The sequence below is a fragment of the Daphnia carinata genome, chromosome 1 (assembly GCF_022539665.2).
Source record: "Daphnia carinata strain CSIRO-1 chromosome 1, CSIRO_AGI_Dcar_HiC_V3, whole genome shotgun sequence".
Taxonomy (NCBI): Eukaryota; Metazoa; Arthropoda; class Branchiopoda; order Diplostraca; family Daphniidae; genus Daphnia; species Daphnia carinata.
Genome location: NC_081331.1, coordinates 2591037 through 2614878, shown reverse-complemented (window position 1 = coordinate 2614878; position 23842 = coordinate 2591037). Strand labels below are relative to the sequence as shown.

Below are 23842 nucleotides of genomic sequence, written 5' to 3'. Positions count from 1 at the left end.
AAGAAAAAGAGAGAAGTCTATTGGAAAAGGGAAGAGAGGACGGCATGATGAAAGGGCTTGAGGGAGGAAAGGCAAAAAGAGAGGGGGATGTTGCTTCTGGGAGAGCCGAAGAAGAGATAGAGGGATATGGGGCTGCCTCGCCGAGTTGTCGGGTAATGAAATTACCTTCCTCCTCCCTTGCATTTCGCAGCAAAACCTCCCCTCAAGTCACTCGTGCCTTCTCTGACAACCATGTTAGCTCTCTCTCTCTCTCTCTCTTTCGCTCTCGCCTCTAGCGCTCCATCTCGATCCTCTGGCAGGAGAGCACACACTTCCGTCCATGTATATACATCTCTATATAGTATATATATATATAATATATACGTATATACATGTATGCGTATATAGAAGTCGATTTTCTTTATTTCCCCTTCTTATTCTTCCCCTCTATGTAGATCGCAATCCCGAAGTCGAATAATAATGCGCATAATAATAGATCGCAAACTTAAAAGAAGGTTCGAGGGGATCCAGTGCGAGGATCTTTGTTTCAGTTAATCGGGGAAAAAACAAGTGGCTGTTGATGCCTTTTAAATAAGAGTGGACTCTGGAGTAGCTATTTAATGGCAACATCCCTACTATATTAGCCGGAAAAAATATAGGAAGTGGGAATAACGCAGCGTACATACCAAATCGGCATGCATCCGAGAAGAGAGAAAAAGAAGAATGAATTCATAATAGAACGCACTGCTGCGTTGCCATGTGTGTGGGCGTGTCAGGTCTCCGTGAATAGAGTTACAAAGTAGCTAACCATATAGGAGGAGAGAGAAAATTCGAAATAAAAAAAGAAGTAGAGGGGAGGGCTCGGTCAAAGGTCAGTAATAGCCAAGGCTATGTAGAGTCTATAATATATACATCAACTATATATCGCAACCCTCGATGAAGCGCCGTGAATGAAACCTGTGCGCCCGCGCCAAAGCTTTTGAATCTCCCGCTGTGTTATCAATGGAGTTGGTCTATTAGTCCACCACCTGTCACGGCTGTCACATAAATTTGTCGCTGCATGTTTAATGCTCTCTCTACTTTCGGCTAGGTGGGCCTCTCTATTCTGCGGATCCTGACACATACACACACACACACACACACCGAGGCTAAATGATTTGCATACAAAAATACGTGTGTAAGGGGAATTTGCTTTATTTTGATGTTTTATTGCGGCTTAAAAGGAAAAATGTATTTTTGTTACACTTTGTCGCGTTAGTCAACCCGCCCGTCTCCCACAAATTGTGTCATTTCTCTTTGAAACGTTCTGGGCTTTTTATGTTTGATGTACAACCCACTAAAAAACAAAGCCGTTCTTTCTTCTTCCCACTGCCGGAACAACAGAGAAACACATGTTTTAGGGAAGGATAAAACATAAACTATAGTTTCTCTATCTGTCTTTCTTTTCCTTTTTTTTTTACATTTTATTTCTTTGCGTGGGGATCCATCTCTTCTTGTGCCCTCCGACTTCTCTTTTCACTTTGCTATACCCTCCTTTCCACTTACCGAGTCTTGATTGCCAAATCGCGCACCGATGGAGCGGGCGTCTGATGCTGCTCGATCGTCTCCTCTTCACAAAGAGATCCGCCCGTCGTTCAATAAAGAAATGAAAAAAAATAAAAAGACTCTCTTTTTAAAGATTCGGAGACTCTCGTGACTATATGTGTAGACTCTGTCGTTCTTTTTTTGTTCAGTTTATTTTCTTTTTTCGTAAATATATCTTTAAAAAAAAAGATCTTCCCCTCCTTTTCCGTATACATAAGCTCTCCTCATTTCTTGAGGGTAAGGCGACATTTGAAAAGGAAAAAGGAAACGAGTTTTGATACATTTTTTTTTATTTCTCTCTCATCGACGTCGCTGTTTCCTCCTCAACCGAAACATCTCCCTCCCACGTCTCTTATTTTTTGTACTTTTTGCCTTTGACGTTCCGGATTTTCTTATGATGAAGTGGGGACTTTGAAATACAGATATAGGACGACGATAAAAGGATGACATCTATAGGAAAGGTAAATATGACATTTGATGGCGGTGGACGACTTCATTCGAATTTCTCTATTCCGGCAAGTGGAGCCGTCATCGTGACAAACATAAACGGCCGATGACGTTATCAAGAAATAAAAGTAACACGAACGGTGAATCACTTCTGGATGGATTTAGTATGTAAATATGCAAACAAAAGTCAGCTTATCTATAGTTAGCGATTATAATTATTCGTTTTTTGAAAAAGAACATTTTCGGTTACTCTAGGACGCTTTCAGATTTGATATGGCTTCCATATCTTGTGCCGTTTCGTGAATTGCCCGGTTGATAATGCAATGGGAACATTATCAACAGCCATTCATAACTGAATTCCATTATAATAGGAGATCCGTGTTGTTTAAAATAGGATATTTTGTGCTTTACGCGTCAGTTAAACAATTTAGGTCCTTGAAAGATTTTTGTCTTGGTGAAACTGGACCTAATTTGTAAAGTAAACGGCTCGTTCGCAATCCAAAATATCTATCTGCCTGCCTTAACTGGAAATATGTCCAGAATATAAAACAAATCATTTCGTCAGCACAGTTGGTGTAGGAAAAAGACTTCAAGATGTCCGAATCCCAACTTGGGTTCCTCTGTTTCAAAAACGAGACATGAATTTCAACGTGACGTTTAGTCATTGCGTGTGTTCATTTTAATCAAACTTAATGTTCGATTGAGGCAAAGCAAAATCAAAAAGGAATCTCGTGGATATAGTAACGAGCACGGCATTGGAGCCAATTTGCAAGAGCATAGTAGACCATGATTATATGCAAGCCACATTCACGCATTTTTATCCAAATTGTTTAATCAAAACACACTTTTCAGGTGGCTAAATTTAGATTTCGAAAATGAATTTTAACAACTTTATTCGGCCCAATCCTTAGGCATACTTTACCAGTGCTGAATGTAATCACGGAACGCAATTTCATTACTGATTGGTGCGAACAATTACCACTTGAATTTGAAGGGAAAATAAACATATATTTGCATGTTTTTTTTAATTTTATTTATGTAAGCGTTGCTGGGCAATATATCTTCTTCTCCATTTCTCAGTTGTGCCAAATCATCACAACATTCTAGAGAACCCTACTTAACTGGAGATTTCTCCAGAATATAAATCCATCTTCCTTTTCATGTCAGGTCGTGAAAGACGCTACAAATAAAGCCATTGTAAACTGATGTTTAATTGTAAAACTAAACCTGTTACAAAGCCTTTCGATGTGTTACACTGGAGCACCCAACGTTCATTTGTAAACTTGGGAAAAACCAAACAACGTCCCCATTTGCACAAACAAAAGGTTTCCAATCGGCAAAAGTTGCCATAAATGGCCAAGTTTTTACTGGGTGAGTTAAAAGAAAAATCCGTTTGAGTCACATCGTACGTTGCAAATGCTGACACGGCAAACTTTTCTACATGAGAACCCAACAAAAAAGCTACGGTCATATTTGGAAGAGGCCATACAACAACCGGATGGCACCAGAATGGCATTGATTATGTTGTCAACGTTTTCGTATTGTACAGATAGATGACAATGGGCCAATCAGATACTCGCTTGCTGCACAATACGCCGTATTATTCATACCGTCAGAGTTTGTTGTGACAAGCAAAGCCGGTTTGTAGCTCCCCATTGCCTCTTTTCACTATATGTAAACATTCAACACCCTCATCGTCGCGTGCCATCGTTTAAAAACATTTCGAGTGCGGGGAATAAGGTGGGTGCGACACGCGGCGGACACACTCCAGCGCCGGCTGCCAGCAGGTGAGCCCTCGTAAAAAAGGCAATTTGAGAATCCGATGGCCTGACCACAGAAAAAGAATGGCCCAGAAAGGGAGAACATCCTCTGCAATCATGAAAGGTGCAAAATTCTTTTGAATGGTAGTCTTACAAACTATTACGTGATCGCAGTTATCTAACAGCTCGCTTATTAGCACGTCAATTTTGATTGACACGCTCGGCCTGCTATTACGTGGGGCATTACGTAATGCCTTAAAAATACGAATATAATAAGTGCAGCATCGTTGCTGTCTGATCCCTATAAAGCGTATCTACTCTTTTGATGTATTAGGCATGGCAGTGCGTAACGTACCAAAGATTAGTGATGCTTTTGTTATCAACGCTGACGTATTTAATAATGTCTTGTCGCTGAACAGGAATACTCGTCAGCAATTCCATTCGATTAGGATTGATCAAAAGCTGATTTAGATGGATGACCTATGGTGAAACGAAGTTAGCCATGCATGGCTTGTCTGCCGACGCCATTGATGTCTTTCCCCGTATGTGTTGCGTACATCCTTGTGGATGTGTACACTGCGCATAGTCCGTTCACCCCGGTCCATACATGGGGATTTCCCGTCCGGTGTGTATACATAGTTTGTTCGGAACTAGATTTTTTTCTGTGTACGACTTCCTGGAGGCAGGAAGAAACGCTGACTATATAACCCATATATTTATAGCCCATCTAACCCATAAAAAAACGTTGGGCTACAGAACGATGACGCCCTGGTTTGATGCGATTTTCAATAGTTTGTTAGGCCCTAATTGTGTAATCGCGTTTGAGGCGGGCGGCGTGCGGAAAAGCGAATTTCATCCTGCTGTTTGATGGAATGTATTAGACACGAGTACTCAACTGGATCACAGTAGTCAATTTCGCCCATAATGATCTTAGGCAAACACATGAAATTATCGCATTGACCGCAACAACCTGCTTTCAATTGTCCTTACACATAGCGTCACCAACAAAAAAAGGAAAACCTAAAACAAAAGGATAGAAAAGACACACCTTAATCGAAACAAGGATTACTTTAGTACAATTTTTCATATGGTCCCGTTCATTAAAAAAATGACATATCCGTTTGAGCATTTTGTTTGCAAATGGGGAGTCTGTTTGTTATACAACGACGGACAAGGCTTGCATTAATTCATTGTTTTTGTGTTATACGCTATAACTTCATAGTTAATAGTATACGACCAAAGGAAAACAGGTTATTGATTTGACTCGACGATAGAGAAAGGAGCGTCCCGTTTTCGATCCATAGTTGAAATAGACGATCGACGTCTGCGCTGGTCGTCGTGAAAAGAGGAAGTGAACGTGTAGGAGAGAGCCTCCGCCCCTCTCTCGCGTAATCAGCCACTAGGGGTAGGTTTGAGCTCGGCTAACAGCTGCGATGCGGGAGGCTACAGACGTCGGCAATAGCGTGAATTCGTCGGAATCATCCAATCGGATGGTAGGACTCCTCCCCTTCGACTGGGACGAGGGCCGTTCCCCGTAGACCATCCGAATCCATCCGAGTCACGGGTCCCGTCCTCTGTGCTATAAGACTTGAGCCTGACGGGCTAACTTTGTTACTTATCATTGAGGGCATCGTGTGTTCAGTGATTGTTTTGCGCGATTTGGAGCGGACCGAGTTGGCTGAACTTTTGTGCCCCGTACCCAGCAGTGCTCTGCTCCTGCTCCTTCCTTCATTGCCTGCTGACGAAGATGAAGTTAATTTGAGCCGCCGCAGCACCACCAAAGAGTCTAATGCGATTGGACAGGTGTTACACTATTTTCCGTAGAAGCTATTGACGGTGCGCGTTTGTTTGTTTTTCTCCTCTCTTATCGACGACAACAAACACAAAAAGTACAGCACGACGTCCTCGCATTTCCGTTTCAAGCTCCGATTTCACGGTTTTGTTCAGCTATATTGATGAACGTCATTTCTACTGATTAGAATTGACGATCCGCATCAAACTTGATCATCAGCGTTTTTTTTATCTGGTGGCCGCTGAAATCGGTCGCCTTCTTCACGCTCGATTGCCCACGTCTCTTGTCACTTATCCATTGCGCAATGGAATCTTATTCGTCGTCGTCCAAGTTAGAGCTTGGTAACAGTTTGCTACATTCGACCAGTAACGAATCTTCGCCGCAAAGTTCCAATAACGGCGACATGAAACGGAAGACTTGCAGCGGAGGTGGAAGCAACAACGGCCAGCACCTGATCCCGACGTCCGTGCCAGGCTTAACCTCTGACTTGACCTCACTCTACGCTCTGGAGAACTTGCACCATCATCATCACCATCATCATTCGGCGGGCTTGTCTCATCATCATTCACATCATTCGTCTCATCATCACAATTTGATCGGTGGTGGCAATTCGTCTATTACGAGCATCGCACCGTCTACATCCAGCTCGCAGAGCATCCAATCAGGAGCTGGAGGTTTGCTGAATTCTGGAAATCCACTCGGCCTACCTGGTAAGTGTTTATTTGAATCTTTTAAAATTTATTTTGGTAGCGTGTAATTGTAGAACGTGTGGCTGAATAGGTGTCCCGTAGCTTGGTCAATTGATAATCGGGTAAATGCAAATCAGGCCGGCTGATGTTGGACAAAATAAAGAATAGTTTTTAAATAAATGTACACCAGATTGCTGCTTGTAGTGATATCATGTTGCAAAGAGTGTCAAATGATCAATTCAACGATTCATGCACCAGGCTAGTTTAAACCCCTTTTTTTCGAAAAGCCACATCACATCTATTGACAATTGCGCCAACGATCCCTTCGAATATCAAATTTCTAACTTGCCATTGAATTCACAATATGTTGCTATTTTTTCAATTTAGAACGGGCTGATTCCATTTTAAACTTTTAAAATTATTAGAAATATAGAAACGCTTTTGGAAAGCGTCTTTGCTGATCAGCTTGGCAAAGTAAGACTTTTGATCCCATTTGGATATTTTGAAGGTTACACGAGAAACTTGTCTAAAGTTGGAAAGCTGAATGAAAAGATCGATTTTTTGAGGTTCAAGAATATGTCTAACTATACAGCAATGGTTTCATAGAGACAAAGGAAAGACTTATCCAGCGCGTATAGCCGCCAGTAGCGTATCCAGTCCGCACTGCACAAGGTATGCAGCAATAAGATCAAAGGGAAGCAAAAATTCAGACAGCGGCGGTGAGCCGTGTTGAGTGCTCTGAGGAAACGTCTAAAAAAACTTTCTTTTTTCACCCATCAGCCAAAGTCATTTGATTGGCCGCTGCACTTACCGTTGCTTTCCTCTGAAAATCGAATAATTGAGTTGATGGAACAGTTGAGACGCTCCAGTCAAACTGACTTTTGCTAGCACAATATCTAGGAAAACTTTTCTAACCTCATCCTTATCTCTGTTTTTTTATTTTTAACATTCCCACAACCCATCCCCGTAAACTAATGAGAACTTAATGGTTCACTCGGACCAAGGGATGGGTCCGTAAAATCCTTGCAAATCAAAACACCCCAGGTGAAAAACAACCAGACGTAGCAAAAGAGAGGCAAGGTGAACAGTCCTTGTCTTGACGTGTTGTTGAACACTTGAAATTGTGTTGGCTGGCGAATATTTCAATTCAGTACATTATTACCAACGTTACGTGTGTTGGCAGTCCTAGGTATGAAACTATCTCATTCCATATTTTAATTTCAAAGAAGTAAGGACCTATTAAGGGAAATGACAGCTGGTCCACTTGATAGTAAAAGGGTCTAGGCCTATGACTTGACAAAGAAAATTGAACGACATTGGAATTTCGAACGACATGTGTAGTCGTGGCGGAATTAATAATGATCGTGAACGATGTTAAAAAAAAAAATGACCTGACGCCTTTCTGAAGAGAACAGGTTGTCAATTAGCATTCCTCCATTCGGCCTAATTATACAGGATTTTTCTTCCTTTTCTTTTTATCGTAGACGTCAATTGGCGTCGCCAATCAGGACTACATCAATTCTTTTTTTCAACTGATGGGTTTCTTTCTTTGTGCCAGTCAGTTAGGTTAACCCCCATCATTTGTCAGTTCTTTGAATCTCTTTCAACACTTTTTTTGCTGTACAAAAAAAAAGACTCTATTAAAATACAACATGTAAGAGCACGCTGCGGGATTCCAGATTCAAAGAGTTGTCCGGACTGGGCCATCTGCCGACCTCTGGGGTCAATCATGTCCCTTTTATTTAAAGCCCCATCAGATCCTGTAACTCTTTTTTTGTGTGTGTGCTCTTCTTTGTACCCCGTTACATATACACTCTTTGAATTTTCTATTGAAACTGGGGAGGATTAAGAGGATCCCCTCGACCCCTAAAATACGTACACAGAGACGGGCAGTCAAGTACAATCCGTCAAGCTGCTTTTACAGTGTGTCGTTACACAGTGGAGGGTAACACCAAAGGCTTAAACAAATAAGCGACGATCTGAATAGAAACGGTGCTCTTAATCATTTTTACTATATTCCGATAAAAGAGATACACAATAGCAAATACCAAGTGGCCAGCATGTTGATGTAACCTCTCGATGGCAGAAGATTCAATTCTTTTTTTGACTCTTTTCTCAAGTGCGAATAGCATCAAGCTCTTGAACTCAGAAGGGGCGAAATACAAAGTGTTTAAAATGCAATTTTCGTGTGAAAGAATGAGATTGTCGCATATGCGAACATCTATAAATAGAAAATGAGAGGACGTGAGCACCGTCATTCTTTTTTTTTGCTCTTCATTTGATGATCTATTTGCATGTTGTATTGCTTTAGGCCTCGATCTACTGAGAAGTGTTGTACATACAAAGAGAAACTATTGTGAATAAAAGAAGAAATACAATTTAAAAAATTTCCCCTTTATGTAAAGGCCCCGAAGGCGCTTTCAAAAAACTCAAGTCGGAAAGCTCTTCGCTCGGTGGCGTCGGTCCTGGAGGAGGCGGAGGATCGAATAGCTGCGTCGGCAATTCGCACATCCACAACCCGACGGCGGCTGCTTGTCCCACTCCTGCACGTCGTCGACACCGCACTACCTTCACTCAAGTAGATATCATACGTTATATTTCAAGCTAATATTTATTTTTCGTTTTAAATTTATTCGTTAGACTAATTATAAATCTAGGCAATTCAATGAAATGCCGTTTAATGGTTAGCGTTAATGACGAGAGGCCTAAGCTCTATTGAATTTTGGTTATACAAAATCTTTTAATTGTCAAAAATGCTTTTGCTACAGTTAGTTTCAGATTCGAAGAATGGCCGTACTTGACTTGAAATAGAGTTAATATGATGTAATAAGAAACATTGAATTCTTCCGAATGTTACGGTTTCATTGCATCGAGTTGCTTAATATAACTTTAGAAAAATAACGAACTCTAATCTGATATTACAGTGCAATAACCTTAAAATCATAGACTTATGTCTTCATTTGTAAACGAATAGGAGCAGTTACAAGAGCTGGAGGCAGCGTTTGCCAAGAGTCACTATCCGGACATTTATTGCCGCGAAGAACTGGCTCGCGTCACCAAACTCAATGAAGCTCGCATTCAGGTAAATAAACGCACATGTATCTCAATTCTGTAGCATGCTAAACTGATCCAATCGCCGGGTATTGATAGACATTGTCAGGCCATCAAATGTCATTTTACTGAGCTGCTCAAATGCATTGAATTTGCCATAGAAAGAAAATGGGTTTACGTCTGAAATTCAAGGAGGGCTCTCAGAAGTCCCGAAATAACGCCAGAAGGTGGAGTACAACCAAAAAATGCACGTGCACTGAATCAGTGTCTCGAGACTGCTCAAATTCACCGTGCTTCGAGTATATACCGCGGTTTCGTACAACAGCAGGCGGATTAGGCGACTGGTTGACAGTCAGATGACCGCCGCCGCGATCTGTGGTACACGCCATATATGGCTTGATTAGGGTGTCGCCGGCTTGAAATACAGTCATGTGTGCTCTGCGGGAGGGCTTTTTCACTTTATTAAGCAATTCGAGCTCGGCGAGCTGTGGACGAGGGTCTCTTCCGCTTCTACTGGCAAAGTGCTGCGCAAGAGAGGGGGATCTCCTACCTAGAGAGGGTGTTCCAGTCGTGTGTAGGGACAGCCACTTGAAAAAAAGAACAGGGGAAGTACATGTCATGAATATTATGAATGCATTAGTGAATTGAGAAGAATGAATAATTCAGGTTTTTTTATTGCTGTCTGGAATCTTGTCACTAAATTGTTTCTTTTCTCTTAGGTTTGGTTCCAGAATCGCCGCGCCAAGTATCGCAAACAGGAGAAACAATTGCAAAAAGCTCTGGCTCCGTCCGTTCTGCCGGCCTGCAATGGAGCCGCCATGATGAGGAACATTTACCCGACGGCTAGTCGCGGATATCAACCCTATCCTCATCCCAATACCTTCCAGATGAACAGATATCCACAAGTATGTATAGTGTGATCGAGTTATCTGACTATCCGAGTCGATATAAATTCAAGAATTTGAACTCATAGAATGAATTCTCGCAGTACTTGTCGGATTTGACCCAGATGAACCATAGCGCTGCGGCTGCTTACACGTCGATGGCACAACCATTCGGAGTTTCAGCTCATACTCCGCCTCATATGCCAACTGTACGCCAAGATTCCATGAGTAAGTTCCTTTTTTTTATTTGAAATATTCGTTAACTTAAAACGAGAAAAACGGTACAGAACTATAGGATGAACGCCGATGATGGATTAATAATATTTGCGGTTTCTTCTACGAAATGAAATGAATTAAAACAAAAAAGAAAATGTATTCATATTTTTCCACAGCAGGCATGACATCCGAGGACGAATGGTACAACAAAAGCTTGACTGCGCTGCGCATGAACTCCGCCCACTCGGCAAACCTGACCACGCCCGTTCTTCAGTACCAATCTTAAGTCGCCTCATTCGATTGCTTGAAATTGAACCGAGATTCCCAGTGAATGAAAGAAATCATTCCAGTTTTATTGACGTATGTTTAATCCCTGTTTATATGACCTATTTATTATATGGCCATTTGAATTGCGGATCAGTTAAAAAGAAATTCCAGCAAAACATGTTTGCAAACAACATTCATCAGACCCAAACTCTCTCGCAAGTCGTGGGATCCAAATATTTCCAACGTGGAATTTCATTGCCCCTTCGTTGGTGAAGGGCTCCAGTCTCTATCATATTTATATCGTGCTCATAATGTAATCATCAAGCGCGAAAGTCTCTGTATCATAAATGCCCGATGTAGCTGCCAATTTGTTTTTTTGCCGATTTCATTTTGTTTTCTCTTTATTGTTTTTATTGTGCAATAACCCTACAGTCATGAATGACTCTTTTCATTCTCAATCCTTCTGTGCATTGATGGTGTAAAAAAAAATACTCAATAGAAGCTCTTTTTCTTGTCCCTGTCATTTGAAGGAAGATATTATTTGAGTTTTACACGTTACATCTTGAACTATATCTACTGCAATTTTCTTATATGTAATTTCCAATGACAGCGTTTTTACTGAACATTACCCCTAGTACGTATTTTTTTTCTTTGTGACACATTTCATTTTTCGACGCAACGTTCATTGTCCTACCAATTTGAATAAATATAGTTACACCCAAGGATTTGTTCCGTGAATACCAAAAAAACCACAAGTGTTTGTACTCTCTTTCTTGTAATGGCGAATACAGTAAAACATCCAAACAGCCAACATCTTGTCATATCTGGTTCAAATATGGAATGCTACTTGATATAGATTTTTACTGGTTACCATTCTCTTCTAGTTAACCATTCATTTCATTAATTTTTTGAGTTCCTGTAACGACATCTAGATACAATCCACTTCCAATTGGGATTTACGAGTTTACGAGTTAATTCGAATTCAACGTGATTGTGCTAAAAGCACTTGAGCAGTTTTTGTTTTATGTTTAAATCTACGTAATTTAAGAGATAACTAATATTTTATGCGGAATTGGCTTTAAATTTGGTTATAACAGGATAGGTTTCATCGAATTCCAAATCGAAATTTCAGGGCCGAGTTTTTTTTTCACAGAACTGTTCGGCTTCAAAATAAGCCCGACAAAAATAATAAGCCCGTCTTTATTTATTTATTTATTTTTTTTTTAAACCTCACAATGGCTATACAAAATTATGATTTAGGTGCCAAATTTTACGAGGATGTTGAAAATCAAGTTCGTTTTGGTTGGAAAATTTTACTAATAATGGTGAATGCGATAAAAACCCTTTTCATTTCGTTTTATTCCAAAAGCCGGTTAATTGGCGGGGAAACTAATTAACTAACTACTTTATGCTGAATCAGCGTTTGATTTTAGTTATAGAAGTTTAGCTTTCATCGAATTCGAAATTAAATATTTATGTCGGGCTTAAAAAGTCGGGCTTGAATTCAGGCTTATTTGTTTTTTTTTTTTGCTAAAATTTAGATATACCAAATTATGCATGATTTCGATTTAAACTAAACGAGAATCACGAAAATCAATTCCTTTTTTATGAAGAGCTTATTGTTTTTTAGTTATTTGAATTTTAAAATGTTGCGCTATAACAACTTAGATTCTGTTTTGTTGAAAATCCAGGTATGGAATACGACTCACATGAAAAAAAAAAAACTTTGCAAACGCGAAAAATTAATATTGACCATATATAGTACAATTACGTAAAACGAGTTTTCGAAGAAAAAAAGATAGTCTCGGGAGGGAAGCGAACACTCACTTACGATATCGTGCGAGTGTTGCAGTCTCCAAGTTTTCAATTATGATAAGTGTGCTACGAGACTACGATGTTTAGTAGCACACAAAACCTATAAAACCTGTACTTTTATTTTTAAAATTTTATGTGGCAAGCTAAAAAAGCAGCCTTGTTACACTTTTCTAATCAATTTAAGATACAATAGTCCCATAAAGATATATTCAACTGCTGTTTTCTTTTATCCTGCAGTAATATTGATCAAATACAAAGAGGGCGTGCTGTCTTACTTTAACGAAAAGAAAAGCGCAAGATATTTTTGAATAGGTAGATAATAAATCGTTTACAAATGCAGAGTAATTTTTCTTTTAATTATATTTTTAACGTGATAAATGAAGAAATGACAATTTTCCTCGAACAGAGAGATGGCAAGACTTGCTATTGTTTGATAAACAACTGTCAAGCAGACAAATAAGTTCTTTTATGCCAACTTCAAATTTTTAAAAGTGGCACATACAACAAGAACATACTTTAATAGATTTATTATGTTTTTTATCAACGTGTACGTGTAGCAGTATCGTGCCATTTGTCCTCCTTTGCTTTCACTTTGCACCTATCAAATGCAAAAATCACCTTAGCCATTTTTTGCCTAGAGACTGTTCCAGGCTTGCCAGTTAGTTTTACCACCATTATTAACATGTTATCTCGTTTCTTATTGTTTTCTATAATCTTGTTAATTCGTAGCTCTTTTAATAAATTAGTGGTGCATTTTTTTAAACGTTTTTTTTTTTTTTTACGTTTTGTTCTTTTACCTGTCTACGAGGATGCACATTTGTCGGCATCGCCTTCGTGCACATCTTGTATCCAGCTGCAAACGACTCTACAGTTGCGATTCTAAAAAACTAATTTCTCAAAGCTTGTTTTACTGAAATCCACGATTAACATGGCTTCGGCTGCGGCACGTTCGTTTGCTTTCCGACAGCAAATGAATACTCGTCGGTTTGAATTTGCATCCTGCTTAAATGTAAGAACTTTTCTAATAAAAAACAAAAATACCTCAGTTTTGAAAAAAGATTACAGATCTTCGATCTGCAATGCTGTAAGAACCTCATTTTTTTCCCCTTCAGATGAAATCATTTTACAGTTCCTACGCAGCAAATCCAAAAGAAAAAGCTCCAGAAAATTACACACAGTACCACGAAGTTTCATCTGATAACTGGAAATTTGTGGAACGATTGAAGCCTCCCACCGTTGTCCCATCTTTTCCTACAAATGGAAGTTATTTTTCTGATTGGACTCCACCACCAGGTTAATCTTGTCATATTTAGTCATGCAGACAGAAATGATCTCAGTTAAAAATATGATGCAGAAAGAAGTGGTCATATTTCAACATGTTTCTGCAATGTTTTCATTTACATAACATTTCTTGTCTGACTCTTTAGATACACCACCTAATTTACCATATTTTGTTAAAAGAACAAAGAATTTTATGGTTCCTGTCTACCTGAACTTTGAAGCAGTGAGAAACCAAAGAAAAATCACTATGGTTAAACATATAGAAGGAGACATTTGGGTAAGTTTGCTTCCCTCTACCTACCAGTCTAGTTTGCTCACTTTATGAGCATAAATGTTATATTTTTATGTTATAGGCTATGGAAAAAGCCATCAAGTCCTACCTGGAAGAAGTAACAAAAAGACCAGTGGTTTCTCAAGTGCATGAGGTTGCCATGTACATCAAGTTTAGAGGAGATTATGCTCTTCATGTCAAAAAATGGTTGATAAATGCTGGTTTTTGAATAGCAACTGAAAAGGTAAAATACATGTATTAGTTACAAACGTCATCTCATTTGACAGTCCATGTCTCACCCAAAACCAAGCAATGGAGGAATTATTTACAAGGATACATTTGAATGGGTATCCTATTTATGAGGCAAAAGAACACACGAAGGAATACAACCAAATAAATCTTCTTTACGTGAACACCCTTTATAAATATAATTCCTTGAAAACGAGTAAACATCTAGTTTTGCTCTCCGCCATTCATAAATCTCTGTACACGTCGACGTCTCAATCTTTCCTGATCACTCAAGTTTGTTTCTTCTTCTGGGGTCAAAACTTCATTTTCCACTGGTGAAGAAGTTGCATTGACACCTGGTTGCTGTTCCTCCGCCTGCTGCCCAGATGACGCTGGAGCTTCTTCTCCGGGGCTTCTTACAGTTTCAGTGTTATTATTGGATTCGTGTTCTAGGCGTGCCACTAGAATTCCATACTGATTCATCTGAAGCACGGCTGCGTCAAGCAAGGTTTGGATGTCCCTGAGTACACGGATCCTTGCTTCCAGGTGTCGCCTTTCTTGTCCTTCCATTGCGCGTAGCTCAGCATCACTGAGTGCGCCTAGGTTTGCAGGCGGTCTCGGAGGTGGGACAACTAACCATACAAAATAAATAAATAGGTGGTGAACATGCGTGATCCAACTTCGAGACAAAAATACATACCGAATGGCATGAATGGAGGAAGGGAGAACGGTGGAGGCATTACAGGACGTTGTCCATTTGTGTCTGGAACGTAGCGAGCATCGTTTGCACCAGCTTGTTGGGGTATATTCGGCATTGGAAAAGGGAAGTTGAATGGAGGATGATGAGGAATGAAAGGCGGTAGCGGTGGTTGAACGGGAGCTGCTTGTGGTGCATTTGCGGCTGCCTGTAATGAACGACAGTTTGTACCTCGACCTACAACATTGATGTATGAAATGCCAATACCTGGGGAGGAGGAGGAGATGGCGCGGCTTGCTGTTGAGGTTGTCTCATGTTAGCCGCAGCTGGGGGAACTGGGTTTCCAATAGGGTTGCCTGGTGCGCGCAAAACTTCGAGTCGGCAAGTTGGGCAAGTTTGTTGTCTCTGGAACCAGGATCGCAGACAAGTGGCGTGGAAGATGTGATTGCAAGGCAACTTTTTAGCTCCTAATAAAAAGAAGTTACATCAATAAGTCTACAATGAAGAATTCTATATTAGTAAATTACCCGTAACCATTTCTTCTCTGCAAATAATGCAGACGTTGTCTGTGTTAGCTAAATCTTCTGTTGTGGCGTCCGGATAAAGTGTGTTTAGATTGCGAATTGCTCGCCGTGAAAGGATTACATCACTTAATGCCTTTTTAAACGATCTGCGCCACGAGATACAATCAGAAAACGTCACGATTAAACTTATTAGCACTTATCAAAAGAATTACCTCATAGCTAGGTACATTGGTCGCACTGCAAACAGCGGTAGAGTATACACTCGTATCATGATTAACATGAACATCATGTATAGAATGACTTTAATGAAACCTAAATTTGTGCACGCAATTAGTTTAATTTTTCCCGTTCAGCTTTAAGGAACAAAAAGAGAAGTATGAGTTTGATACCAATGGCAAGTTCAGCGTAGAGCAAGAAAACGGCTTTGTCTTCCCATGGATTTTCTCGGTTGATATCATAAGTGTGGAGAGCATACTTTACTGTCACCATTGCAACCATAGTCAGTAGAATGGCATACTCAAAGCCAAACACAAGTTGTACTGATGCTCCTTGAGTTAGGGTTGCCTGGTATGCTACTTGAATGAAATGCCAGTCCAGGGCCCCCAAGACAAACAGTAGTGCTAAAATAAGTCCCCAAGAGATTTAGAATCAGTACCTGATTTAAAATGTAAACACATATTCTTTTAAGACTTACATGTTACTCTAAAATGAAATAACCAAGATATTATGGGGCTTCTTTCCATCTAGAATTTAAAAGAAAAGTGATTGTAAATAAGGCTAACAGGTATACTCTTTAATGGAGTAGTGTATACATAATCAACTCTGTCCTCAACCAGCCAATGAAATGCTTTGAGGAACAGAAGAACGGTGAACAGGGCGACGAATTTGGTAGAAAAATCCTCTCGAAACACAGTGAAAGCCAAACATGTTTCCGTTATGGCATACCATGACCGGTCAATAAGGTGCTAAAATTTAAATACGATTGTTTGATGTTGAATTCAAAATGGATTACAACATTGATTGACAAATATACCTCAACTTCGGCAGCTCTCAGCTGTCCAAAAAACACTCGCTTCATCAACTTGCCCAGTAAAACTACAATGACTAGGGCTTGAATATACATCACCTATATGTTAAAATTGAAATAATTAGTATTTTGTTAGCCTGAAGTATTCCAAGTGGTCAATGGTTACCATCATGCTAGGATTGGATTTTGTTATGTGAACCACAGAGGGATAAAATTGCTTTTTTTGGTAATATGCATTCCCAACTACTGATGTAGACAAAACAAGACTGCCTAGAATAACTAATTCGATACGCATTTTCGTTTGCTTTCATTAACTGTTTTTGACAACTTTTACATCACTAGTGTCGTTGCTCAGTGCTGACGTTGAATAAGGATCGAGTGAACAACATCCCCCAAGGCAAAAGCAGTAACGCATGATTGACATCAATTGTACGCCGCAAACAATATTACAACTTGTTTAAAATCCCAGCGCGTGTTTTCTTACAATAAATGTGAATTAAAACAAAGAATTCGACAAAAATATTTTTGGGAAAAATATTGGCGAAAAGCTAGAAAAGATTTGGCGTTTTCTGATTGGATAGCAGATCGCGCGGTGTTCTACGAATTTCGAACACCAACGGCATAGGAAGAGTAAAGGGAAGCACATGGTGAAGTTAATAGGTTACTCGTTCCAACCTTCTCGAAGCAACCCTTTTTCGTTAGATTGGTATTCGAGCATATCATTCGTGATTTTACATAACAACGTGATCTACGTTCATCATGGTTATTGGAAATACCGTTAAGCACGAGGAAATTTCGACTTCCCTACCTCCAAATATTAGCAAACCATGTTATGCAGTTGAGAGGAAGGTCGGACAGGAGGAGTGGCGACTCGCTGTTGAAACAGTCCTTCCACGATTACTTGGACCTCCCAAGCTTTTCAAGAGGAAGAAAACTGTCGAATACCGTGAAGATAATGAAAATGCTTGCTCTAACGGATACTTTGACGCAATATGTGATTTTGGTCGATGGCTTGGCAATGTGAGGAATTGCTTTCATCATAACTGGGCAACAGGAACATGGAAAAAAAAGACGATGGCTGTCTCACTTACCCCATCACGTATGAAAGATTTCTTCATGTTGTTGGGTAGGAATATTCCTGTTTAACACAAAAAGATTGATTTGAAACGATGTATTTTTACTGACTTTGAAATTACAGAAGACGATCGCATAAAGAGATTTGTGGAATACGATAAATGCAAGATATTTGCAGATTCGTACTTGCTGGCTATGGTGTTCACATATTTCCTTCGAGCTGGCTTTCGACATGAAGAATATAACTACGACAATTTCTGTACCGCCTTGTAATTGGCCACGAATTATTAATTATTTAACTTACATTTTGTTGTTCGCTAACTTTAAATAATTATGACAAACCTAGGCTGCTTGCACACGAAATAGAAGAAGAAAACTTTTTAATCGAAGAAGTGGTTGTCGAATGGGAAACAGCAACGATTCAGAACGGCAACGAAGATTTTGTACCCATGCATCGTTTACGTTACGAGCTATTTGTCCGTATGGATTACCGAGCCTTAGTCTCGCGCAAAGTTTGCGAAGATGTATTTCTATCTTACATTCAATTTTTGATGACAAGCTCACTAATTTTTTGCCTTATTTCTCTAGATAATAGCCTTGTGTCCAGAGCATTGGGCTTGGAAACGCAAGCGACACGAACATCATTCAGGAGTATATCAGAGCAGACGCTGTATGTATGCCTAACTTTAACGATGGTGCACACTTTAAACAGGTTTAAATTTTAGATCCCGCTCAGGATCACAACAGTCGCAGTCTTATCCAATTGGTATCGGGTCCCAATCCGTTTTATGGACAGTGTGAACCATGTTTGAAGTGAGTAGCACAGTGTCGATAATATTCCTTTCGCGCTTCTGGTGTTTTGATTTCTGTTCCATTCTATCTCAGATTAGAAAAAATAAATGCAGCTATTTTAGCCAAGAAGGAAGCAAGGACTGCAGGTAACAGATTGACTCTCAAGAAACGTCACCCCCCCACCAAATCAGAAGCCAAATTTAGTTTTTTGTCCTTCTAAATTTAAGTTGGTACGAGGCAAAATACAAAAGCTGTGATTCTCAGATCAGTAGGGTACAAAAACTATTAAGTAAGTAGAGTTAACCACCCTTTCATTCAATTCATCATCTATCCACTAAATGTATTGTTATGAACTTTCTGTATCACTTAAGTCTTCATCTGCACTACCAAAATCATCCCAATCATCATCATCTTTGTCATCATCCTCCTCTCCATCTTTTTCTACCCGAAGCTTCAAGAGTTCTAGGCGTTTTTCAGCTTCCTCCATCCAGTTAGTGGGTTTTCGTTTTGTTTCTCCTGACTCTATCTCACCATCATCTACAAAAGTAAATAACATGGTTTATGTTAATAATTTGCATATCAATTTGATGATCATCAATATCATAATTTGAATTTGAAAACAAACCTTCATCCTTGGCTTTACCAAGTCTGTCAAGATATCTCAAGAATGTTCGACGTTTTCTTTCACTCAAGGATTTTAGTTCCATTTGGAACTTTGCTTCCATTTGTGCTTTTTCAGCTACAGTGGGTTCTGGTCGACACACAATTTCTTCTTTTTTCCCACATTTGGCACACAACTATACCATACAAGACTATTTATAAATATCTCCAAATAACACATTGCCACTTTGAACCTCTTCTTTTTCTGCACATGGCTGACAGAGAATGGAATATGCCTGCTTAACTGTTTTTTCTAAGCACTTGGTGCATTTGGCGGGTGCACTTAGCATCTTGTACTTGTTATACTTGATCTTCCATTCAAGTACATCCTTGCAGTGGGCACAGACGTTGCATATCTATTGAGATTTAGTAACTTTTAATGTTCAAGATACAGGCTTCACGTTTAATACCTGCAAACTATTCAAAGCTTTAGTTTTAGGTGTTTCACCATGCTTATTATTTTTATAACTAATAGAGTTTGTATGCTTTTGTTTCCTGGTTCTAGACACATTACCACGCTGAGAACTCATAATGTTTTTTGCTTTCTGATTTGATTAATGTTGATATTTTCCCAATTTGTGTGAATCGGTCAACATGTAAAACGTGCTGTAATTGCAAGTACGCAAAGTTTGACGTCTGCAACCCTGCATCATTTGTCAAACGGGACATCTAGCGAGAAGACCCATAAGTAGACAGCAGCAGTACACCTATTTTAGAAAAATAGAAGCAAAATCTGTCGACGCTTTTCGTATTCAGATCGCAAAAAATAGATCGCAGTTTTGTAAAGTAGAAGGGAACAATAATAATTTCAAGTGATGTGGTGTTATTATGGAGAAATAAACTTGATGCAAACTGCATAAAATACGGTAAGAGCCGTCGTTAGCTTGGCATAATTATTAAGTATACCTAATAGGTACACGTATTCCTCTGTGGAGAAATACATCGTTTGTTATCGTCTCTGCTATTTTTGGCTGTTCCCATTCAAGGTGCCATATTCAAAAAGACAAATTCCCAGAATATCACTTTGGGTCTTTAAATTATACAGGAAAACGACCCTTAGAAACATCCTTGTTTACTATAATTTCCACAATACCTAGTTTTTATTCAATAAAATAAATTCGGTTAGTTGGCAAAGGAATGAAATTTCATCTTTTTATTTTTTATTATTCATATTTTACAGTGTTTTTTCTTTGATAGGAACGGTGGACATGAAATTTATCTAATAATTTTCTCATCTGTTAGATTTCAGATATGAGCAGCCAACAGCAACTAGGTCTTGTTGCCCCACCACTTGGATTAGGGGAAGTTGATCATGTCCGATCATTGTCAGACAACCTGAATACTCTTCTTCTGAGTGACAATTACCAGGATATTACTCTTATTGTTGAAAACCAGAGAATTCCTGCCCATAAGATCATCTTGGCATCAAGAAGTGAATATTTCAGGTATACAACTCATGTATTCAGGCATTTTAAAGAATGTTTTGTAATGCATTGTGTATGATCTGGGAACTTTGTTTTGATTCACCCATATGATCTTTCATGAAGTGAGAAATATTACTGAAAATTAGCAATCAAACCAAATAACATCAGTACTAATGTTGACTTACTTACATGTGTGTAAGGGATGGATAATGTTCTTGACTTCGTGTTTATCGGAACTACTGTTTATGTTTAAATTTTATACGTCCATAGAGCTTTGCTTTTTGGTGGCTTATTGGAAAGCCAAAAAAGTGAGATTGAGTTAAAGGGTATTAGTGCTGCTGCTTTCCATGTTCTCCTCAAGTATGTCTACACAGGATATGTCAGTCTTAGCAATATGAAGGTATGTAACCGATATTTGGTGAAAATGATGATTTTTCTAGAAGTACACATTTATATTCTTATATCTAGGAGGAACTGGTGAAGGACCTGTTGGGTCTAGCACATCAGGTATAACAAAACGTTAGAAGGGCCTCAACGTTATATTTTAATATTAATTTCTCCAACTTGAATAGTATGCTTTTCCGGAATTAGAGCAGTCTGTTTCCGACTACTTAAAATCTATTCTTAGTCAAACCAATATGTGTTTGGTATACGACGTCGCCAACTTATACCAATTACGCGCTCTTATGGAAGCATGCAGGCAATATGCAGATAAACATGCAACGGATATTCTCCAAAGCGAAGCGTTTCTTCAGTTATCTCCAGTAAGTTAGTTTTCGTTTCCCTTTTTGCCCAAGCTATTAATGTCTATTCTGTACTTAAGGGAACGCTCTGTGATCTTCTTCAGCGTGATTCTTTCTGTGTCGCTGAAATAGAAATTTTTCGCGCCGTTTTGCGCTGGTGGCATCACAACAGCTATGACGATTGTATCGTCAAAGAAGATACATCTAATGAACTAAATTCAGTTCTGAAGTCCGTCAGATTACCCCTAATCACGCTCTCCGAACTCTTAAATGAAGTACGTCGTTTAATATAACATCCCACGGAATTCTATAGTGAGAACTTATCGATATTACCACATAGGTACGGCCAAGTCATTTAGTATCCAGTGATGTTATCCTTGACGCACTTAAATTTCGGACTGAATCTCGCGATTCAGATCTCCCTTATCGTGGCCAGTTAAGTATGATAATTATCACCAAGTTCAGTAGATACGCCAAAAATTATATTGCAAATTTTTTATCCGTTTGGTAGTGCCTGAGGTAAACGTAGCTCATTCAAGACTCGGGGCCCAGGTTTTGCAAGGCGAAATGCGCACCGCCCTCTTAGATGGCGAAACTACTAATTATGATATGGAACGGGGCTTCACGCGACATCCAATTGAAGACGGTAACGCTGGTATTGTAGTCCGACTTGGACAGCCTTCTATCATAAACCACATAAAAGTCCTGCTGTGGGACAGAGATATGAGGTAGAACTTCTAAGAAACCATTAAGGCGTAATACTTCAAATTTATTGTAAAAAGGTCATATTCATACTTCATCGAGGTTTCCATGGATCAGCGTGATTGGGTACGGGTGGTTGATTACTCAAACTATCATTGCCGCTCGTGGCAGCGCGTCTATTTCCCCCAGAGAGTTGTACGCTTCATCAGGATAGTTGGTAAAGATACCCTTTAACATTGGGAAAAGTACAATCTTGTAATTTTTTATCTTTTTTGTACGATAGGAACCCACAACACCGTTAATAAAGTGTTCCATGTTGTTTCTCTTGAAGCATACTACTCACCAGTTGTCGTCCGATTAGAAAAAGAGCTCATAGGTAACTTAGAATAATGAAAAATTTTAACAATCTACGTTTACCTATGATATTCAGCACGGGTTTTCCTTTCTCAGTGCCAAAACATAATGTTGCCACAATCCAGCTTTCTGCATGTGTTGTGGAAGGTGTAAGTCGAAGCAGAAACGCACTGCTAAATGGAGACACAAAAAATTATGATTGGGATTCTGGCTATACTTGTCATCAGCTCGGATCAGGGGCAATTGTCGTTCAGTTAGCCCAACCATATATCGTCAGCTCAATGAGGTACGTTGCATAATTTTAAAAAGATTTTAGAGTTGCGAAGTGTCACGTGAAAACTTATGTGGGTCTAGTCGTTAAAAGATGAATGTAAATAATAGTTTTTTTTTAAAGTTTAAGTTGTTTTTTTTTAGAATGATTACCCAAACCGTGGAGTGTTTGAAAACGAAACTGTTTTATAATAGTTAAGTTCTTGTAAAAAACGTTAACTGCTTAAGGAGAATTATAAGAAAAAGCATTGGATATTAAAGTACTTTTTTTTTCAGGCTTTTGCTTTGGGACTGCGATGATCGTCGATACAGTTTTTATGTTGAAGTGTCGACAAATAATCGCGACTGGATTACGGTTTGTGACAGGAGTCGTCAGCCTTGCCAATCATGGCAAAGTATAAGCTTTGTGCCACAACCGGTTGTATACGTAAGAATTGTTGGAACTCAAAACACGGCAAACGATGTAATTTGATTGTCACAAGTGAATCGCTGAAAACGTTGCATAATTCTATTGTCTACTTCCACTAGGTTTTTCATTGTGTTCATTTTGAATGTCCTGCTCAAGAGGATGGAAATGGATTTGAAGAGGTGGTGGCTTCAACTCCTCAGGTACCTGTAGACGCACCCTTGTCAAACCCCAGTCCCCTAGTAGCAGCCGATGCCGCTATCCCACCTGCCCCACCACCATTACCCGATCATTTCAGCAATTTTAATCCGAGACCACTTGATCGTGAACGCCGTAACCTAGATGAGGAGGAAGAAATCCACCTTCCAATCAGATTTACAGGTGGATCACTCACTTCGCAGCGCAGCCCAAGACAATAATAATACCATTTGAGGCACTTCTTACTTGCATGAACGTTTGAACGGTTTTTTTTTTTGCCTCAACCAGGTATCGATTAGCCAGTTTTCCTACTTGGTCGTGAAATACCTAATACTTCTACTCCGCCAACATGTCAACAAAGCCTAGTACTATAGTTGTTCCAACACACCATGCAAATGGAATTTGATTTCCATCCCTGATATCGCCAAAAGAGAGGCAGAGTTTATAATACTCATTGTGATGATTGAATTTGGTTAGAGACATGGAGTAAGAGTTCGTTTTGACAATGAATGAGCCTAGCTTTTAGCTAAAGCTATCCCTGTCGATAATTCTGGTCTCTTTATTTGAGTTTGGTTGAAATTTGGTGCTGATAATTCTAATAAGTTATATCTGTAGAAAGCCTATTGTTTAACAATACATCGTTTGCATAGTGAAAAACGTTTGACTGTTTCCTTTTTCCAACAACTTGTCAAGAAACCTTTTGTCAT

General features: G+C 39.3%; 5 protein-coding genes across 8 annotated transcripts; 4 read left to right on the top strand and 1 right to left on the bottom strand.

Annotated features, from left to right (window-relative positions):
• The first annotated feature begins 5514 nt into the window (after nucleotides 1–5514).
• On the top strand, nucleotides 5515–11391 carry LOC130692313 (homeobox protein unc-42-like). Of its 3 annotated transcripts, none has more exons than XM_057515394.2 (6): nucleotides 5515–6272; nucleotides 8657–8829; nucleotides 9226–9333; nucleotides 10022–10207; nucleotides 10291–10414; nucleotides 10579–11391. In XM_057515394.2, the coding sequence occupies exons 1-6, from the start codon at nucleotides 5867–5869 to the stop codon at nucleotides 10686–10688; spliced, it is 1107 nt and encodes a 368-aa protein (XP_057371377.1). In that variant the 5' UTR covers nucleotides 5515–5866; the 3' UTR covers nucleotides 10689–11391. The 3 variants fall into 3 exon arrangements, with proteins under 3 accessions (XP_057371377.1, XP_059352809.1, XP_057371376.1); XM_059496826.1 differs by having other exon boundaries at nucleotides 10276–10414; nucleotides 10582–11391; XM_057515393.2 differs by having other exon boundaries at nucleotides 10276–10414.
• Nucleotides 11392–13318: 1927 nt separating this feature from the next.
• LOC130692317 (large ribosomal subunit protein mL49-like) lies at nucleotides 13319–14449 on the top strand. Of its 2 annotated transcripts, XM_057515402.1 has the most exons (5): nucleotides 13319–13493; nucleotides 13597–13777; nucleotides 13912–14042; nucleotides 14119–14280; nucleotides 14347–14449. In XM_057515402.1, the coding sequence occupies exons 1-4, from the start codon at nucleotides 13413–13415 to the stop codon at nucleotides 14263–14265; spliced, it is 540 nt and encodes a 179-aa protein (XP_057371385.1). In that variant the 5' UTR covers nucleotides 13319–13412; the 3' UTR covers nucleotides 14266–14280; nucleotides 14347–14449. The 2 variants fall into 2 exon arrangements, with proteins under 2 accessions (XP_057371385.1, XP_057371384.1); XM_057515401.2 differs by lacking the exon at nucleotides 14347–14449 and having other exon boundaries at nucleotides 13320–13493; nucleotides 14119–14305.
• Nucleotides 14274–19661, bottom strand: LOC130692320 (E3 ubiquitin-protein ligase synoviolin B-like). Its single transcript, XM_057515404.2, is given in 15 exon segments — nucleotides 14274–14896; nucleotides 14965–15169; nucleotides 15229–15428; nucleotides 15489–15631; nucleotides 15698–15797; nucleotides 15875–16105; nucleotides 16180–16228; nucleotides 16298–16450; nucleotides 16519–16611; nucleotides 16679–16850; nucleotides 17929–17936; nucleotides 18824–18915; nucleotides 19004–19175; nucleotides 19233–19394; nucleotides 19449–19661. Coding segments are annotated over 15 exon segments (2307 nt in total). The 5' UTR covers nucleotides 19569–19661; the 3' UTR covers nucleotides 14274–14489.
• Nucleotides 17236–18638, top strand: LOC132088562 (speedy protein 1-A-like). The gene is made up of 6 exons (XM_059497488.1): nucleotides 17236–17638; nucleotides 17711–17855; nucleotides 17933–18110; nucleotides 18175–18256; nucleotides 18312–18399; nucleotides 18472–18638. The coding sequence occupies exons 1-6, from the start codon at nucleotides 17272–17274 to the stop codon at nucleotides 18596–18598; spliced, it is 987 nt and encodes a 328-aa protein (XP_059353471.1). The 5' UTR covers nucleotides 17236–17271; the 3' UTR covers nucleotides 18599–18638.
• An 83-nt stretch (nucleotides 19662–19744) lies between the features above and the next one.
• LOC130692310 (BTB/POZ domain-containing protein 9-like) lies at nucleotides 19745–23792 on the top strand. Its single transcript, XM_057515391.2, has 13 exons — nucleotides 19745–19904; nucleotides 20281–20483; nucleotides 20733–20862; nucleotides 20931–20969; nucleotides 21035–21226; nucleotides 21286–21480; nucleotides 21546–21645; nucleotides 21717–21933; nucleotides 21988–22124; nucleotides 22191–22283; nucleotides 22358–22547; nucleotides 22808–22994; nucleotides 23060–23792. Exons 2-13 carry the CDS (start codon nucleotides 20290–20292, stop codon nucleotides 23354–23356), a joined length of 1971 nt encoding a protein of 656 aa, XP_057371374.1. The 5' UTR covers nucleotides 19745–19904; nucleotides 20281–20289; the 3' UTR covers nucleotides 23357–23792.
• The last annotated feature ends 50 nt before the right edge of the window (nucleotides 23793–23842 follow it).

What these genes read in the sequence shown, in the direction of transcription:
- LOC130692313 (XM_057515393.2), top strand. Translation starts at nt 5,867, where the DNA reads ATGGAATCTTATTCGTCGTCGTCCAAGTTAGAGCTTGGTAACAGTTTG. An exon ending in AAATCCACTCGGCCTACCTG is followed by an intron (nt 6,273 to 8,656) that starts GTAAGTGTTTAT and finishes CTTTATGTAAAG; the next exon opens with GCCCCGAAGGCGCTTTCAAA. An exon ending in TCAATGAAGCTCGCATTCAG is followed by an intron (nt 9,334 to 10,021) that starts GTAAATAAACGC and finishes CTTTTCTCTTAG; the next exon opens with GTTTGGTTCCAGAATCGCCG.
- LOC130692317 (XM_057515402.1), top strand. Translation starts at nt 13,413, where the DNA reads ATGGCTTCGGCTGCGGCACGTTCGTTTGCTTTCCGACAGCAAATGAAT. An exon ending in TGATTGGACTCCACCACCAG is followed by an intron (nt 13,778 to 13,911) that starts GTTAATCTTGTC and finishes CTGACTCTTTAG; the next exon opens with ATACACCACCTAATTTACCA. An exon ending in ATATAGAAGGAGACATTTGG is followed by an intron (nt 14,043 to 14,118) that starts GTAAGTTTGCTT and finishes TTTATGTTATAG; the next exon opens with GCTATGGAAAAAGCCATCAA.
- LOC132088562 (XM_059497488.1), top strand. Translation starts at nt 17,272, where the DNA reads ATGGTTATTGGAAATACCGTTAAGCACGAGGAAATTTCGACTTCCCTA. An exon ending in AGATTTCTTCATGTTGTTGG is followed by an intron (nt 17,639 to 17,710) that starts GTAGGAATATTC and finishes TTGAAATTACAG; the next exon opens with AAGACGATCGCATAAAGAGA. An exon ending in CGCGCAAAGTTTGCGAAGAT is followed by an intron (nt 18,111 to 18,174) that starts GTATTTCTATCT and finishes TTATTTCTCTAG; the next exon opens with ATAATAGCCTTGTGTCCAGA.
- LOC130692310 (XM_057515391.2), top strand. Translation starts at nt 20,290, where the DNA reads ATGAGCAGCCAACAGCAACTAGGTCTTGTTGCCCCACCACTTGGATTA. An exon ending in TCAAGAAGTGAATATTTCAG is followed by an intron (nt 20,484 to 20,732) that starts GTATACAACTCA and finishes ATACGTCCATAG; the next exon opens with AGCTTTGCTTTTTGGTGGCT. An exon ending in ATTAGAAAAAGAGCTCATAG is followed by an intron (nt 22,284 to 22,357) that starts GTAACTTAGAAT and finishes TTCCTTTCTCAG; the next exon opens with TGCCAAAACATAATGTTGCC.